Source organism: Oncorhynchus nerka, linkage group LG15, assembly GCF_034236695.1.
Source record: "Oncorhynchus nerka isolate Pitt River linkage group LG15, Oner_Uvic_2.0, whole genome shotgun sequence".
In the NCBI taxonomy this organism is placed as follows: Eukaryota; Metazoa; Chordata; class Actinopteri; order Salmoniformes; family Salmonidae; genus Oncorhynchus; species Oncorhynchus nerka.
Window position 1 is genome coordinate 71,527,175 of NC_088410.1, and position 19,538 is coordinate 71,546,712.

A 19,538-nucleotide genomic window follows, 5' to 3' on the forward strand; every position below is an offset into this window, starting at 1 on the left:
AACACTATTGGGTCTTTATTTCGATTAAATCGGGCCATATAAAGCCAAGATATCGTTATATGTAGACTGTGTGATAAACGAAAAAAACAGCGATTTCACAACGTAACGTCATTTTTTAAAATTCAAAAAGTAGACGATAAACTTTCACAAAACACTTCGAAATACGTGTTTGTAATGCTACTTTAGGTATTAGTAAACGTTAATAAGCGATAAAATTCATCCGTAGGCGATGTACATATCATTAGCTGTCTTCTTGGAAAAAATTTCAGGAGAGAGCTCTTCCGGAATGATCTGGGCGGAGACCGGAGGTACGTCGTGCCCCTCTTTCGGTTCAACCAAGAATCAAAGAGGATTAAATTCACAAGATACTCGACTACATGGGGATGCTGTGGGAGTTGAATGCTCGGTCTTATCTAATTCGGCTCACTGTTAACAATTGCTGGAAGTGGCGCAAGGATATTTATTTCCATTTTCTGTGATCAGGTTTTCCTGCGCTTTCCGATGTAACGCACGTTATGTAATAGCCACAGTCGTGATTTAACCAGTTTTAAAAACGTCCGAGGGTTTCCTATACACACATTCTAACCATATGAACGTACTATATTCCTGGCATGAGTAGCAGGGCGCTGAAATGTTGCGCGATTTTTAACAAAATGTTCAAAAAAGTAGAGGGTAGGAGCAAGAAGTTAAAGAATGAAACGCTGAACAAAATAACAAAACAAAACGTGAAGCTATACAAACGTGTGCTGACAGGCAACTACACATAGACAAGATCCCACCAAACACAAAAGGGAAATGGCTATCTAAATATGATCCCCAATCAGAGACAATGATAAACAGCTGTCTCTGATTGAGAACCATATCAGGCCAACATAGAAATACAAAAACACCTAGACATACAAAAACCCTAGACAATACAAAACTAACGTACCCACCCTAGTCACACCCTGACCTAACCAAAATATGAAGAAAACAGAGATATCTCAGGTCAGGGCGTGACAGCTGCTTGGTCTTTTTGTGGTGGGATCTTCTGTAACATGCGTTGCATGAAGGAGACCAAGGCACAGCGTAATTTGTGGTCATCATATTTATTTAAATGTAAACCAGCAACAAAATAACAAAGTGAAACTAAAATGAACGTCGCATTCCGTAGGCTACAAGAGCTGTACAAAAACAAGATCCCACAACATAGGTGAGGAAAAGGCTACCTAAGTATGATTCCCAATCAGAGACAACGACAGCTGCCTCTGATTGGGAACCACACGCGGCCAAACACAAAGAAATACAAAACATAGAATGACCACCCCACATCACACCCTGACCTCACCAAATAGAGAAATAAAACGGCTCTCTAAGGTCAGGGCGTGACAACGACAATTAACAAAAGTAGGCCTAATAAACTCAAATGAAAATTGAGAAATAAAAACGTCAGAAGAGCGATTGTAAACCAGGGAAATAATTCACTACCCTCCCCAGTGCCTAATAAAAAAATCACACAACCCTCCCCGCCAAAAAAACAAGTTTGACGACCCTCCCCTATTTTGGACCACCCCTCCCCCAGTAACTTACGATCTGACCCTTAGCAAGTTCATATCTGAGAGTAAATAGAGCCTAATATATTTCTAAAAGTCCCCTTGTTCTTAAGAGATTGACATGGTTGTCAAAACGTCACGTCAGGGTAAGCCTACACAAAACACAGCCCTTATTTTAAATGTTTCTAAAATTCCCTATGGGAAAAATGAATGGTGGAAAATTGATTGGATACCATTTCCCTGTTTGACCACTAGGTTTTATGGGTATTATGACACCTCCACTGTGGGGCTCTATGGAGATTGCTCGTACCTGGTATGCAAACATGCATGGCTTGAGAGATGCACTCACCGTTCTAGCATGTGTAGCTAACTAGCTAGTTTAAATACCAACAGTACTGCTACATAATCACAACATTTGATAAACACTTAACTTAGCCTTCATCATCATCATCAATATCTGGTCTGGTTGTCTGGTACACACAGTAGAGGTAGGCAGAAAGATATAGAAAGGTAAATCACAATCACCAAAGGAAATGGAGCTACATAACTAGCATATTTACATCAATCATCAACATCAATGGTCAGCTGATAGCCCATCCTCTTTTCCCGATGTCAATCATATCTTTAGGAGGCACTGTTACTAGCTTCCTTACAGTTTGTGATGATGAGTGTGTTGTTGCAGAAATAAATAGGCCTATGCAAGAACAAAACATTGTTAGAGATATTTGGTATGTTATTTATTTTTCATTTTGAGCACCCCCTGAAAGGTCTGTGCATGGCCCTGCTCCTTTGCTGTGCGTTTACTCACAATTTCTGCAAAGATAAATAACCGAAATCATTCAATCAAACTAGTATACATGCACATGAAATGTATAACATGCAAAATTAAATTGTATATATTATTGAAACATTAAACATAATACATTTCACTGTCCCTGTGCCTCCCCTGATACTTGTCCCTCCCCTGCAGGTCCCTGGTCCTGTTCCTCTTGAGTTCCTGGAGCTCCCTCGAGGAAGGTACGGAAATGCTCTGCTGTGTTGAGCTCAGGTTTCTTCAGCAGCAGGTAACATTTTGGCAGATAGTAGGCTGCCATCAGCCCCATGTTACTGAGCAAACTGACAGATACATGGACAATGGAGCGTTCCTTGTCATTCAGACCAGTGTAGATGGGGATGAAGACCACCCAAACCACACAGTAGGTCAGGGTGGAGAAGGTGATATCTCTGGCCAGGTTGTATTGTCGAATGGGCTTCACAGCCATGAAGGTGCACATGAAGGATATGAGGGCGAGGAGGCCATTGAAGCCCTGCATCAGGCCAAGACATAAGATGGGCTCCACAGGGCATCGTAGGAACTTTCTCACAAAGGTCACCTTTATCTTGGCCAGGTACCGGGATAAAGAGGGCCCCTCCTGGACATAATAGCCACAGATCCCTGCCTGCACACCACAGCAGGCCAGTACCAGCAGCCAGCCTCCAGGGCCTCTCAGTGTATCCAGATGAGATGGAGCCTTCTCAGGGAACTCGGTCACATACACAATCTGTCAAAAGAGGGAGGAGGATGGACAATTAGCTAATCTTTGATTCAAGATACTCTGGGTCTTCCTCACTCATATTCATTCAAATGTCTCCTGGACTGTTGGATTTCTTTTACATCAAATAATACCTGTTTACACTTTACTGTATATGGAAAAGTATGTTTTAGTGGATTTGGCTATTTCAGTCACACCCATTGCTGACAGGTGTATAAAATCGAGCACACAGCCATGCAACCTCCATAGACAAACATTGGCAGTAGAATGATCTTACTGCATAGCTCAGTGACTTTCAACGTGGCACCGTTATAGGATGCCACCTTTCCAACAAGTCAGTTCCTCAAATGTCTGCCATACTAGAGCTGCCCCGGTCAACTGAAAGTGCTGTTATTGTGAAGTGGAAACTTCTAAGAGCAACAAAGGCACAGCCATGAAGTTGTAGGCCACACAAGTTCATCGAGCAGGCCCGCCGAGTGCTGAAGCACGTAAAAATAGTCTGTTCTCGGTTGCAAAACACACTACCAAACTGCCTCTGGAATTGCTTCTGGACTCACTACCAAACTGCCTCTGGAATTGCCTCTGGACTGCCTCTGGACTCATTACCAAACTGCCTCTGGAACTGCCTCTGGACTGCCTCTGGACTCATTACCAAACTGCCTCTGGAACTGCCTCTGGACTGCCTCTGGACTCATTACCAAACTGCCTCTGGAACTGCCTCTGGACTGCCTCTGGACTCATTACCAAACTGCCTCTGGAACTGCCTCTGGAAGCAACATCGGCACAAGAACTGTTAGTCGGGAGTTTCATGAAATGTTTCCATGGCCAAACAGCCGCACACAAGCCTAAAATCACCATGCACATTGCCAAACGTCGGGTGGAGTGGTGTAAAGCTAGCCACCATTGGACTCTGGAGCAGTGGAAACGCATTGTCTGGAGTGATGAATCACACTTCACCATCTGGCAGTCCGACGGACGAATCTGGGTTTCGCGGATGCCAGGAGAACGCTACCTGCCTGAATGCATAGTGCCCAACTGTACAGTTTGGTGGAGGAAGAATAATGATCCCGGGCTGTTTTTCAGGGTTTGGTCCCTTAGTTCTGGTGAAGGGAAATCTTAATGCTACAGCATACCATTTTTATTTAACCAGGTAGGCTAGTTGAGAACAAGTTTTCATTTACAACTGCGACCTGGCCAAGATAAAGCAAATTAGTTCGACACATACAACAACACAGAGTTACACATAAAAAAGACAATGTACAGTGTATGCAAATGAGGTAAGATAAGGGAGGTAAGGCAATAAATAGGCCATAGTGGCGAAATCATTTAAATGTACCAATTAAACACTGGAGTGATAGATGTGCAGAAGATGAATGTGCAAATAGAGATACTGGGGTGCAAAGGAGAGAAAACAAAATAACAGTATGGGGATGAGGTAGATGGATGGGCTACTTACAGGTGCAGTGATCTGTGAGCTGCTCTGACAGCTGGTGCTTAAAGTGTTGTGGCAGAATCAGAATTATTTAGGTAACATTGATAAATAAGATGTTTTATCAATTTTCATAAGTATGCTTATGTGGGAAAAGTTCAGCAAACTGAATGATAATTTATAGCTAATGCTGTCTGGCAATAGGATACTCCTTTTTTCTGGTAAAAGGTTCTTTGTGTAATGTTCCTAAGATCTGTTATTTGTCGTGTGAGTTTTGATGGGTGTGTCTTGGCTATAAATTATACTAAGGACTGTTTTGTAAGCACTCTCAAAGAATTAATTTATGGACACTGAATTGATCTGAGAGTCACAGGGCTATGGTGAAGCTCATATAATTAAAGATGGACTTTATGATAACTCTGACTTGTGTGTGGTTTGCTCTCTCATGATTTGGTAATACAGGAAAGTTAGTGAGGGAGATATGAGCTTCCAGCTTCAATGATTTTTGCAATTTGTTCCAGTCATTGGCAGCAGAGAACTGGAAGGAAAGGCGGCCAAAGGAGGAATTTGCTTTAGGGGTGACCAGTGAAATATACCTGCTGGAGCACGTGCTATGGGTGGGTGCTGCTATGGTGACCAGTGAGCTGAGATAAGGCGGTGCTGTACCTGGAAAAGATTTATAGATGACCTGGAGCCAGTGGATTTGGCAACAAATATGAAGCGAGGGCCAGCTAACGAGAGCATACAGGTCGCAGTGGTGGGTAGTATATGGGGCTTTGGTGGCAAAACGGATTGCACTGTGATAGACTGCATCCAATTTGCTGAGTAGATTGTTGGAGGGTATTTTGTAAATGACATTGCCGAAGTCAAGGATCGGCAGGATATTCAGTTTTACGAGGGTATGTTTGGCAGCATGAGTGAAGGATGATTTTTTGCGAAATAGAAAGCCGATTCTAGATTTAATTTTGGATTGGAGATGCTTAATGTGAGTCTGGAAGGAGAGTTTACAGTCTAACCAGACACCTAAGTATTTGTAGTTGTCCACATATTCTAAGTCAGAACCGTCCAGAGTAGTGATGCTGGACAGGCAGGCTGGTGCGGGCAGCGATTTGTTGAAGAGCATGTATTTAGTTTTACTTGCATTTAAGAGCAGTTGGAGTCCACAGAAGAAGTTGTATGGCATTGAAGCTCGTCTGGAGGTTAGTTAACATTGTCCAAAGAAGGTCCAGAAGTATACTAAATGGTGTTGTCTGCGTAGGGGTGGATCAGAGACACCAGCAGCAAGAGCGACATCATTGATCTATATGGAGAAAAGAGTTCGCTCAAGAATTTAACCCTGTGGCACCCCATAGAGAATGCCAGGTCGGGACAACATGCCCTCCGATTTGACACACTGAACTCTGTCTGCGAAGTAATTGGTGAACCATACGAGGCAGTCATTTGAGAAACCAAAGCTGTTATGTCTGCCGATAAGAACATGATGATTAACAGAGTCGAAAGCCTTGGCCAGGTTGATGAATACAGCTGCACAGTATTGTCTCTTATCGCTGGCGGTTATAATTTTTGTTTAGGACCTTGAGCTTGGCTAAGGTGCACCCATGACCAGCTCGGAAACCAGATTGCATTGCGTAGAAGGTATGGTGGGATTCGAAGTGGTTGGTGATCTGTTTGTTAACTTGGCTTTTGAAGACCTTAGAAAGGCAGGGTAGGATAGATATAGGTCTGTAGTAGTTTGGGTGTAGAGTGTCTCCCCCTTTGAAGAGGGGGATGACTGCGGCAGCTCTCCAATCTTTGGAGATCTCAGACGATACGAAAGAGAGGTTGAATAGGCTAGTAATAGGGGTTGCAATAATTTCAGCCGATCATTCTAGAAAGAGAGGGTCGAGATTGTCTAGCCCAGCTGATTTGTAGGGATCCAGATTTTGCAGCTCTTTCAGAACATCAGCTGTCTGGATTTGGGTGAAGGAGAAGCGGGGGGGGAATTGGGCAAGTTGCTGCAGGGGGTGCTGAGATGTTGGTCGGGGAAGGGGTATCCAGGTGGAAAGCATGGCCAGCCGTAGATAAATGCTTATTGAAATGATAGATTATCGTAGATTTATCTGTGGTGACAGTGTTTCCTAGCCTCAGTGCAGTGGGCAGCTAGGAGGAAGTGCTCTTATTCTCCATGGACTGTACAGTGCCCAAAAACCTTTTGGAGTCGGTGCTACAGGATACAAATTTCTGTTTGAAAATGCTAGCCTTAGCTTTCCTAACTGACTGAGTATATTGGTTCCTGACTTTTCAGTTCCCTGGGGGCTATTCAATGCTAATGCCGTACACCACAGGATGTTTTTGTGCTGGTCAAGGGCAGTCAGGTCTGGAGTGAACAACGGGCTATATCTGTTCCTGTTTCTACATTTTCTGAATGGGGCATGCATATTTAAGATTGTAAGGAAAGCACTTTTAAAGAATAACCAGGCATCTTCTACTGAAGAAATGAGGTCAAAATCCTTCCAGGATACCTGGGCCAGGTCGATTAGAAAGGCCTGCTCGCTGAAGTGTTTTAGGGAGCGTTTGACAGTGATGAGGGGTGGTCGTTTGACCGCAAACCCATTACGGACGCAAGCAATGAGGCAGTGATCGCTGAGATCCTGGTTGAAGACAGCAGAGGTGTATTTGGAGGGCAGGTTGGTTAGGATGATATCTATGAGGGTGCCAGTGTTTACAGATTTGGGGTTGTACCTGGTAGGTTCAGTGATAATTTGTGTGAGATTGAGGGCATCAAGCTTAGATTGTAGGATGGCCGGGATGTTATGCATGTCCCAGTTTAGGTCACCTAACAGCACAAGCTCTGAAGATAGATGGGGGGCAATCAATTCACATATGCTGTCCAGGGACAGCTGGGGGCAGAAGGTGGTCTATAGCAAGCAGCAACTGTGAGAGATTTGTTTCTGGAAAGGTGGATTTTTAAAGTAGAAACTCAAATTGTTTGGGCACAGACCTGGATAGTATGACAAACTCTGTAGGCTATATCTGAGGTAGATTGCAACTCCGCCCCCTTTGGCAGTTCTATCTTGTCGGAAAATGTTATAGTTAGGGATGGAAATTTCAGTTTTTTTTGTGGCCTTCCTAAACCAGGATTCAGACACGGCTAGGACATCCGGGTTGGCAGAGTGCGCTAAAGCAGTGAATAAAACAAACTTATGTAGGAGGCTTCTAATGTTAACATGCATGAAACCAAGGCTTTTACGGTTACAGAAGTCAACAAATGAGAGCGCCTGGGGAATGGGAGTGGAGCTAGGCACCGCAGGGCCTGGATTAACCTCTACATCACCAGAGGAGCAGAGGAGGAGTATGATAAGGGTACGGCTAAGGGCTATAAGAACTGGTCGTCTAGTACGTTCGGAACAGAGAGTATAAAGGAGCAGGTTTCTGGGCACGGTAGAATAGTGCATAATGTACAGACAAAGGTATGGTAGGATGTGAATACAGTGGAGGTAAACCTGGGCATTGAGTGACGATGAGAGAGGTATTGTCTCTAGAGACATCAATTAAACCAGGTGAGGTCACCGCATGTGTGGGAGGTAGGACAAGAGGGTTAGCTGAGGCATATTATGCAGGGCTGGAGGCTCTACAGTGAAATAAGACAATAATTACTAACCAAAATAGCAATGGACCAGGCTTTTTGACATTCAAATCAAATCAAATTTTATTTGTCACATACACATGGTTAGCAGATGTTAATGCGAGTGTAGCAAAATGCTTGTGCTTCTAGTTCCGACAATGCAGTGATAACCAACAAGTAATCTAACTAACAATTCCAAAACTACTGTCTTATACACAGTGTAAGGGGATAAGGAATATGTACATAAGGATATATGAATGAGTGATGGTACAGAGCAGCATACAGTAGATGGTATCGAGTACAGTATATACATATGAGATGAGTATGTAGACAAAGTAAACAAAGTGGCATAGTTAAAGTGGCTAGTGACATAAGAATGCAGTCGATGATCTAGAGTACAGTATATACATATGCATATGAGATGAATAATGTAGGGTAAGTAACATTATATAAGGTAGCATTGTTTAAAGTGGCTAGTGATATATTTACATCATTTCCCATCAATTCCCATTATTAAAGTGGCTGGAGTTGGGTCAGTGTCAATGACAGTGTGTTGGCAGCAGCCACTCAATGTTAGTGGTGGCTGTTTAACAGTCTGATGGCCTTGAGATAGAAGCTGTTTTTCAGTCTCTCGGTCCCAGCTTTGATGCACCTGTACTGACCTCGCCTTCTGGATGATAGCGGGGTGAACAGGCAGTGGTTCGGGTGGTTGATGTCCTTGATGATCTTTATGGCCTTCCTGTAACATCGGGTGGTGTAGGTGTCCTGGAGGGCAGGTAGTTTGCCCCCCGTGATGCGTGGTGCAGACCTCACTACCCTCTGGAGAGCCTTGCGGTTGAGGGCGGAGCAGTTGCCGTACCAGGCGGTGATACAGCCCGCCAGGATGCTCTCGATTGTGCATCTGTAGAAGTTTGTGAGTGCTTTTGGTGACAAGCCGAATTTCTTCAGCCTCCTGAGGTTGAAGAGGCGCTGCTGTGCCTTCTTCACGACGCTGTCAGTGTGAGTGGATCAATTCAGTTTGTCTGTGATGTGTATGCCGAGGAACTTAAAACTTGCTACCCTCTCCACTACTGATCCATCGATGTGGATAGGGGTGTTCCTCTGCTGTTTCCTGAAGTCCACAATCATCTCCTTAGTTTTGTTGACGTTGAGTGTGAGGTTATTTTCCTGACACCACACTCCGAGGGCCCTCACCTCCTCCCTGTAGGCCGTCTCGTCGTTGTTGGTAATCAAGCCTACCACTGTTGTGTCGTCCGCAAACTTGATGATTGAGTTGGAGGCGTGCATGGCCACGCAGTCGTGGGTGAACAGGGAGTACAGGAGAGGGCTCAGAACGCACCCTTGTGGGGCCCCGTGTTGAGGATCAGCGGGGGAGGAGATGTTGTTGCCTACCCTCACCACCTGTGGGCGGCCCGTCAGGAAGTCCAGTACCCAGTTGCACAGGGGGGTCGAGACCCAGGGTCTCGAGCTTAATGACGAGCTTGGAGGGTACTATGGTATTGAATGCCGAGCTGTAGTCGATGAACAGCATTCTCACATTGGTATTCCTCTTGTCCAGGTGGGTTAGGGCAGTGTGCAGTGTGGTTGAGATTGCATCGTCTGTGGACCTATTTGGGCGGTAAGCAAATTGGAGTGGGTCTAGGGTGTCAGGTAGGGTGGAGGTGATATGGTCCTTGACTAGTCTCTCAAAGCACTTCATGATGACGGAAGTGAGTGCTACGGGGCGGTAGTCGTTTAGCTCAGTTACCTTAGCTTTCTTGGGAACAGGAACAATGGTGGCCCTCTTGAAGCATGTGGGAACAGCAGACTGGTATAGGGATTGATTGAATATGTCCGTAAACACACCGGCCAGCTGGTCTGCGCATGCTCTGAGGGCGCGGCTGGGGATGCCGTCTGGGCCTGCAGCCTTGCGAGGGTTAACACGTTTAAATGTCTTACTCACCTCGGCTGCAGTGAAGGAGAGACCGCATGTTTTCGTTGCAGGCCGTGTCAGTGGCACTGTATTGTCCTCAAAGCGGGCAAAAAAGTTATTTAGTCTGCCTGGGAGCAAGACATCCTGGTCCGTGACTGGGCTGGGTTTCTTCTTGTAGTCCGTGATTTACTGTAGACCCTGCCACATGCCTCTTGTGTCTGAGCCATTGAATTGAGATTCCACTTTGTCTCTGTACTGACGCTTAGCTTGTTTAATAGCCTTGCGGAGGGAATAGCTGCATTGTTTATATTCGGACATATTACCAGACACCTTGCCCTGATTAAAAGCAGTGGTTCGCGCTTTCAGTTTCACACGAATGCTGCCATCAATCCACGGTTTCTGGTTTGGGAATGTTTTTATCGTTGCTATGGGAACGACATCTTCGACGCACGTTCTAATGAACTCGCACACCGAATCAGCGTATTCGTCAATATTTCCATCTGACGCAATACGAAACATGTCCCAGTCCACGTGATGGAAGCAGTCTTGGAGTGTGGAGTCAGCTTGGTCTGACCAGCGTTGGACAGACCTCAGCGTGGGAGCCTCTTGTTTTAGTTTCTGCCTGTAGGCAGGGATCAGCAAAATGGAGTCGTGGTCAGCTTTTCCGAAAGGGGGCGGGGCAGGGCCTTATATGCGTCGCGGAAGTTAGACTAACAATGATCCAAGGTTTTACCACCCCTGGTTGCGCAATCGATATGCTGGTAAAATTTAGGGAGTCTTGTTTTCAGATTAGCTTTGTTAAAATCCCCAGCTACAATGAATGCAGCCTCCGGATAAATGGTTTCCAGTTTGCAAAGAGTTAAATAAAGTTCGTTCAGAGCCATCGATGTGTCTGCTTGGGGGATATATACGGCTGTGATTATAATCGAGGAGAATTCTCTTGGAAGATAATGCAGTCTACATTTGATTGTGAGGAATTCTAAATCAGGTGAACAGAAGGATTTGAGTTCCTGTATGTTTCCTTCATCACACCATGTCTCGTTAGTCATGAGGCATACGCCCCCGCCACTCTTCTTACCAGAAAGATGTTTGTTTCTGTCGGCGCGATGCGTGGAGAAACCCGTTGGCTGCACCGCATCGGATAGCGTCTTCCCAGTAAGCCATGTTTCTGTGAAGCAGAGAACGTTGCAGTCTCTGATGTCCCTCTGGAATGCTACCCTTGCTCGGATTTCGTCAACCTTGTTGTCAAGAGACTGGACATTGGCAAGAAGAATGCTGGGGAGTGGTGCGCGATGTGCCCTTTTTCGGAGTCTGACCAGAACACCGCCTCGTTTCCCTCTTTTTCGGAGTCGTTTCCTTGGGTCGCTGCATGCGATCCATTCCGTTGTCCTGTTTGTAAGGCAGAACACCGGATCCGCATCGCGGAAAACATATTCTTGGTCGTACTGATGGTGAGTTGGCGCTGATCTTATATTCAGTAGTTCTTCTCGACTGTATGTAATGAAACCTAAGATGACCTGGGGTACTAATGTAAGAAATAACACGTAAAAAAACAAAAAACTGCATAGTTTCCTAGGAACGCGAAGCGAGGCGGCCATCTCAGTCGGCGCCGGAAGAGAGGGAGAGGGAGAGGCATGTGTAGCCAAGTGATCACAGGGTCCAATGAGTAGCTGGACGGGCCCCCGTGCACGAAGCAAGGTCCATACAGAAATGGTTTGTTGAGATCGGTGTGGGAGAAATTGACTGGCCTGCACAAAGCCCTGACCTCAACCCCATCAAACACCTTTAGGATGAATTGGAACCCCGACAGCGAGCCAGGCCTAATCGCCCAATGTCAGTGCCCAACCTCACTAATGCTCTTTGGCTGAATGGAAGCAAGTCCCCGCAGCAATGTTCCAACATCTAGTAGAAAGCCTTACCAGAAGAGTGGAGGCTGTTATAGAAGCAAAGGGGGGACCAATTCCATATTAATGCCCGTGATTTTGGAAGGAGATGTTCGACGATGCAGATGTCCACATACTTTTGGTCATATAGTTTATATGTATAATATCTCAATGATTCATGTTTGTCTGGTGTTCTACAGGTCTAGGCTTTACCTGCAGTGAGAAGGCTAAGATGGTGGACAAGGTGACCGTGTGGAAGATGGAGCTGAGGGGAAGCTGCAGACGACACACCATGTCCCCTGGCTGGACCAGGAACAGCAGCAGGCAGGCACAGCCCCCCATCATGCTGAGTAGGGACACACCACCCAGGGGCCCCCCAGAGGCCCTCACCAGCGGAGAACCCCGGTGCTGCAGGAACAGGACCCCCACAGCCCCCTGACAGGCCAGCAGCACTAGCATGGCCAGCAGCAGCCCCAAGGACTCAGGCTGGCCCCAGGTTAGGAAGTCAAAGGTAGGCTCGGTGCAGTTGGTGCTACGTACCAGGGACCACTGGCCCTCTAGACACTGGGTACACTGGATGTCCACTGGAGTCAGAGAGGGAGCAGAGACATGTAGTTAGAATTATAGAACCTGATAAAAGTAGAAAGTCTTAAGGCCAGTTTTATAACGCCACCACTCACACCTTTCAGTTTTGTAGATGTATTCTTTTTATGTAGCATTTTTTTATGCAACGTTTGTCAGCATGTGACAAAAGTGTAAAGCTGATGTCCATGTCGCTAGAGAAAAATATCAAATAAATCTACAAAACATCATCTCAAGAGTTATCGAGTTTTAATGCATAGATTGATGGAAGTCACCCACTTCTGCCATTCTGGAAGGTGCCCGGTAAACAGTCAATACAGTCAAAGCAGCAGGAATGGAAGCCTTTCACTCTGCGCACCTGGCCAGGGCCACACTCAGAAGAACAGGTAGACTCAGGGGCCTGCAGCAGAGGTGGTGTCAGAGAGAACCACTTTGCAGAGCGTAGCTGGCACATTGAAATGTTTAGTCCCAGAGGGGAAAATGTGAAAAGCTGATAAAGTGCAACATAACGTTTGATGAGGAGATGTGGGCGGAAATTACCTTAGCGCATACTGTATGCCATTGGATGAGGGAGTTATTGATTGACAGCTTCTCATAGAAGGTGCCGACATCTTTGAAACTCAGACTGTTGTTTCCCCAGACCCACTGTAGTACGTTGTAGCCAATGTTTGGGTTTCCATTACTGTCAAACTCAAAATGACTTCCATTTAGACTGAAGTTAACCTCCTTGAGCACCTCCAACAGCTGCCGGGTGTCAATCAATGTGTTATTTATCTTTGTTAATTGCATGTATAAAGTACCTTTCACAGCTTCACTTAATCAATGTTTGGAGAGAAAAAAACTGAGAGAGAATGTACCTGCCAGGGGTAGAGTTTGCTTTTAGTGTCCCCTCAGGCAGCTCTTAGCATTGCACCTGAGCATGGTGTGCAGTGCGTGTGCAACACTGTAGATGGCAGCATAGACGCTGAAAGCTGACCTCAGCAGTATGGGCTTTGTCACCAGACTTATGTTGTCTAGGGACAGGTTCCAGCAGTCTGGGCATGGGTTCATACTATGGGTTGGCTCTGTATCTGGACCTGGTGAGGGCTGCCTGACCCTCTCCTCTCTGATCCTGGAGAAGAGTTCTGTGGTGTAGGGTGTGAGCAGGCCCAGGATCTGGCTGTGGACTGTGAAGGCAATGATAGTGCCCACAGTGTGGATGTTTCGGAGAGTTGATACGTCTCTGTGCAGGGCCCACGCATCGCTGGCCACCCAGACCCCTGTCAGATTCCTCCTGATCACCTGATCACAAACAGCATGTTGGGATCTTACGTTGCCCCAGTTCTTACAGACAAATTTATTATTCAGAGGATGCTGGTGGGAGAAGCTATAGGAGGACGGCTCATTGCAATGGCTGGAATGCAATGAATGGAACGGTATCAAATACAACAAACATCTGGAAACCACATTTTACTCTGTTCCATTTATTCCATTCCAGCAATTACAATGAGTCTGTCCTCCTATAGCTCCTCCCACCAGCCTCCACTGGTATTAGTGTATACCTCTAATCTGAATTTAGATGCTATAAATGAATAGCATTACTGTACTTAAAAGCAGTCAAACCAACGGCTGCATAAAGCTTTTTGAAAAGCTTCTGAGAAACCTTTTACAACTTTGTAAAATTCTCTAGACCTCTTGTGTGACTTGCTGTCTTACTGACCTCAGTAAAGAAGGCTCTGGCAGGCTGGGAGAGAGAGAACACCACCACCACACCCACTTTGCTCTCTATGATGCGGTCCAGCATCTCTCTGACCACAGGCTGTGGGTCGCTATAGATGGGGATTAACCCCTCGTACGCCACACAAATGGAGCTCTCTGCTGCCAGGGTAGAAAACTGGCGCTGGCCCTGACGTCCATACTCATCCTCACTGCCCACGACAGCTACCCAGTTCCACTGGAACCTGTTCATCAGACGCACCATGGCCTCCACCTGCCTCTTGTCACTGGGCACGGTGCGCAAGAACGATGGGTACAGACTCTTGTCACTGAACTTGTCACTGGTGGCACTGTAGCTGATCTACAGGGGGCACATGGTAATGAAACAGATGAAACAACAGTAGATTCAAAACAAACGACAAACAATACTCATTGCAGTTGTATCTCATATGTTCATCTTAGTTTCACCACAGCACACAGTTCAATCGAAATGACATTTAAGGGATTGTGGTAGAGGGGAAAAGCTGTATTCTTCATTTTTTTATCGCCTTGTTTTTTGAGGATGTTATTGTTTGCATTGATAGACAACTTTCCAACATGTGACCAAACAAACCTGTGGCATGAGGAAGAATCCCAGTAGTTTTCCTATGACTGAGACCATCTCTGAGGTGGAAGGGCCGATGACAGCCACCACACGGGTCACGTAGTCCGTGTAGTTACACATGATGGCCAGCTCCCGGCTGGAGCCCTCTGTGAGGAAGAAGAGGGTGGGCTTCACGATGACGGCAGACTGCTTGCAGGTGTCGAAGATCTCATAGCCCAGCCTGATGCCGGGGAGTAGGGTGGAGTTGGCGTTGATCTCATCCACTGTGTACTTCATCACCAGGGCCATACCCAAACCAAACGTATTAATACTGCCATGCCAAACACAGGACAGGGACAGGCTGTTATAGTGCTCTCCATGATCAGATGATTCAAACATATTAGAAGCAAGCAATAATTAGAATGAAACGTGGAATCTGCGAATACGATTACAGTATAAAGGCACTAGACATAGAACAAACGTCATATTCAGACAAAAGTACATTAATCATTCATTATAAGGGAGTCTTGTGTTACTGTACCTGTCACAGCTAATGCTGTCCGGCTCTACTCTCTGGCTCAAGTTGCTGGTGAGATCATTGATGGGGAAGAGCCCCCCGAGGAGGATGTCTCCCGAGGAGTTGAACAGAGTTGTAGTGATGTTCTGGAACCATGGTGGAGAGCTCTGATTACACCCTGCTCCAAACAGGCAGCATAGAACCAGCAGTCTCAATGGCACTGCCATGCTGCTGAGGGCAGGAAGAGACATGTTGAGAGGACATGGCAAACATCAGAGAGTAAAAAAGGCATCAACAAATGAGAGTTTAAAGAGATGCATTGATAGAGAAATAAAGGGTGAAAGGGAGAGAGAGAAAGAAGAGACCGAGTCAGCAGCTGATGCTGTGAGAGAAAGGTAATTTGCCAACCAGTTACAGAGTGATGGAGAGGCTCACCTGTATGGGTACTTTCACAGCCCAGCGAGTCAATGGGGAGAACTGTTCTATCAGTCTGTCTGCACCTCCTGTGTCTCCTGTATTGTGATGAGTGGTGAACTGAATACCTGGGGTCAGGCTGTCCTGTGCCAGACTACAGGTCTCATCACAGGTGTGCAGTTGCTGTCAGCATGACTCCGGAGGTGCATTTGCATTTAAATTGATGGTGCATGTGAAGATGTTTGAAATGAGACACCAACATATGAAAATCACCAGGTGACAGGTTCTTGTCCCACACTTCCTGAGCATTTTATTGATATTTGCTTGTGGTTGGCTGATCAGGCCTCGTCAGTGTACTGCATTGTTGGGGGTTAGAAGATATCAGCACTTTAAAACCACAAACCTGATTGCACCAATTTTCTAAGACAGTAAAACCTCACTGGTGACCATGTGTGTGTTTGATGAGTCCCTCGTATCTCCATTTCATAGGTCTATAATATTTAGGAAAATCAGATGTCAGGTGGCAAATCAACCTGTTCTTTTCTGCTGCAGGGTCATTTCATGTTTTCATGTGTATCTGAACTATTGCGGTTCAGGCAGGCAGAAATACAGCCGGTATGACGAGTTTCGCATATGATGACACAGCTCAGATACACATGAAAACATGAAATGACCCCGGGAATCGATAGAACATCGCTCAGAGATGCACCAAAATGATGTAACATTCAAAATGAGTGAACCTTTTCTTTAAGGTTGAGTTGAAGTTGCAGTTCAAGTGTGACAGCTGAGCGTTTCTATTTTCTCTCTTTATGATTTTTGCATATTTGTATTAAGCCCGTATGAAGGTTTGTGTTTGGCCACTAGTTAAAACAGGCACTGTAGTCTTTCCTCTATCTTGTCTGAGATCTTGACGTGAGCAGGTTGGCACATTGTGATGAAACTTGTTGTCAGGTTGTTGTCAGATTGTCTACTTTCCACCCACGTTCTCCCTTTTTACCTTCAGTTCATGACATCAAGTGCTCTAACACAGAGACAGCGTTTTACATTTCTGCTTGTTTGTACGTGTACACTACTGTGAGGTGGCTTTTATTGTGTGTGCATCTGTGCACAACAGGAGGTTGGTGGCATCTTAATTGGGGAGGACGAGTTCATGGAATTGGCTGGAGCGGAATTAGTGGAATGGTATCAAACACATGGTTTCCATGCATTTTATTCCATTCCAATTGCTCCGTTTTAGCCATTATTGTGAGCCATCCTCCTCTCAGCAGCCTCCACTGCTGTGCACATTGTTGATGTATTTTAGCAAGATGTTGCGCGGGCAGTAGACTCAGATAAACATCTTGTTTGTGAATGGCATTGTTTTGGTTTCTTCGGTAGCCTAAGCCATGAATCCACCCACAACCTTCCTAAAACTTTCCAGTGATAAGGTTCCAGGACACACACACACACACACACACACATTTTCAGATGAAAGACAGATCTACTGTATATATTTTAGCACAACACAGCATGCCGTTTCACCACTAGGTGTCAGGTGTGGGTTTATAACACAATGATACACCACAAGAAACAGGAAGAATGTCTGATTTGCACTGTTTTTATAAGACAGTAAAACCTCACCGATGGCTTTGTGTGTGTTTGATGTGTCCCTGTGGTATCTCCATTTCATAGACTGGTCACACTTCATTTGGATTGTCCGGATTTTCCATATGTAGATGCTCTACTGATCAACAAATCTGTTTACTATCAACAAACTGTCTGTTGATAAGCAACCGCTTGCTAAGTTTACGTTTATGGTTAGGGTTAGGTTTAGAATAAGGGTAAGGTTAAGTTTAGGATTAGGGTTAAGTTTAGGGTTAGGATAAGGGTTAAGTTTAGGATTAGGGTTAGGGTAAGGGTTAAGTTTAGGGTTAGGATAAGGTTAGGGTTAGAGTTAGGGTTAGTAAATAGATAGTTGAAACTTTACTGATAGTCTGTAGAGCATCTACAGATGGACTATCCGTATAAAATGTTATCCATAGACCTATAATTTTTAGGAAAATCAGGTGTCAGGTGGCAAATCAACAGAAGCCTATTCGTCTCTTTCCTGTCCTTTTCTGCTGCCGATACCACTCTGTTAGCACAAGCTGTTCAACATTTGCCAAAATCAATATTAGCATACTATATCTACTTCTACCATTATAATCTTAAAGTTAAGTTGAAGTTGAAGTGTGATAGTTGGGTTTGTTTTCTCTCTCTATGACTTTTGCATATTTCTATTAAGCCCTAGATACTAGTTTTACCAATGTTTTGCATTCACCTTTGCATGTCATTTTGTCTATTTTCATCTAGGCAGAACATCACATTTCCAGCTTCCTCCAGGTATTTTGCATGAAACAATAAACACCTTTTAAACTTATAGGGGCAATCTGTAGTTGCTACAATACTTTTTTGAATTATGAATTCATGTTATGTACCCATTGATTCTTGAAGAATATAACTTATAAATGCCTCATGATCTTATTTGAACTGTCCCCCCCCTTCAGAACCCAAAATATAAGCTTGTTTTACTCCAATGTTTGTAAACAAAGTAGATGTAAACAAACACTGTATAGCCTCAACACATGGTAGAACTATGATTTTGATATCATGGATGGTCGGTCCTTGTATCCATAGCTCTGTCTATGAATTTGCGTGTGGTTACATTTATCCAGCCACATCCCTCAGTTTGTGGCAGGGACACACTTTGTTATTTCAACTGCTGATTGCCCCTTTAACACCCTTCTTTGAAACATTTGACTCACTGTAATGATCAATGTAATAACTACACCCTTTACTGTATATAATCAGGCTATGCTTAAATGTACTTATTCACAGCTCTTTAATTGGGTGACAGATGATGTCTGACAGACAATACATACATTGTTGGTGTGTGTTTGAATACTAGTTCAATCAGGTACTGTGGTCTTTCCTTTATCTTGTCCGAGATCTTGATGTGAGCAGATAAACACACACCAATGTTTGTGATGAAACACTTGATGTTTCACTTTAGTACAGTGTGTCTGCTTTCCACCCAAGTTGACCTTTTCTACAGCTCACTACTATTTCCTTTTTAACATCAGTTTGTGATATAAAGTGAACTATAGTGAAAATGCTATATTTGAGGGGAGTTTTATGTGTGTGCATCTGTGCACATTCTTCCTGCGTTGCAGAAAGATGTTGTGTGGGCAGTAGACTCAGAAAAACATCTTGTTTTTGGAAGGAAGCACGCACCCCGTCAGAAGAAAGACAGATGTATATATTTGAACACAGCATACCCTTTCACCACTAGGTGTCAGGTGTGGGTTTATAACACACTGACACACCACAAGAAACACTAAGAACTCTACATGGGGAGAATTTCCTGGAACAACTTTTGATGTGGACATTCTTTTTCACAAAGGTAGGATATTTATCTTATTAGTGGTGGTCAGAGCCCTGATGTGGGGAGAGAATCTGAGTTTGTGTGGTGGAGGTGGAGGTTGTGGGGATTCCAGGGTTTCTGTCTGTGTGGGTAGTGTGTACACATGCAGGCTGTTTGGACAGTTGATAACAGAGGTGAGTGTACCTGCCTACTGGGAACCAATGGTTGTCTTTCCTCACTGTACAAGACTGGTTGTTCTGAACAAACATAATGGTCCTGCAAACAAAAACAACATGTTTTGATTAGTCTGTTGTTTTCCATTGGTCAACGTTACGACCTGCATAATAGGATTGTAGCTATTGGTTAATTTTAGACATGTTTTACAGATGCAGCAGAGATGACATTTGCATTGAACATAAACATAGAGGAGTGGGTAATCTAATCAGTAATTGATTTTGTGTGTTTTCACTTAC

General features: G+C 44.8%; 1 protein-coding gene across 1 annotated transcript; it reads right to left on the minus strand.

Moving 5' to 3' along the window:
• Positions 1 to 1,558: 1,558 nt before the first annotated feature.
• On the minus strand, positions 1,559 to 17,131 carry LOC115143244 (taste receptor type 1 member 3-like). Its single transcript, XM_029683420.2, is given in 9 exon segments — positions 1,559 to 3,073; positions 12,106 to 12,476; positions 12,754 to 12,874; positions 13,015 to 13,218; positions 13,332 to 13,364; positions 13,366 to 13,755; positions 14,174 to 14,530; positions 14,783 to 15,083; positions 15,294 to 17,131. Coding segments are annotated over 9 exon segments (2,619 nt in total). The 5' UTR covers positions 15,521 to 17,131; the 3' UTR covers positions 1,559 to 2,458.
• Between the last annotated feature and the right edge of the window lie 2,407 nt (positions 17,132 to 19,538).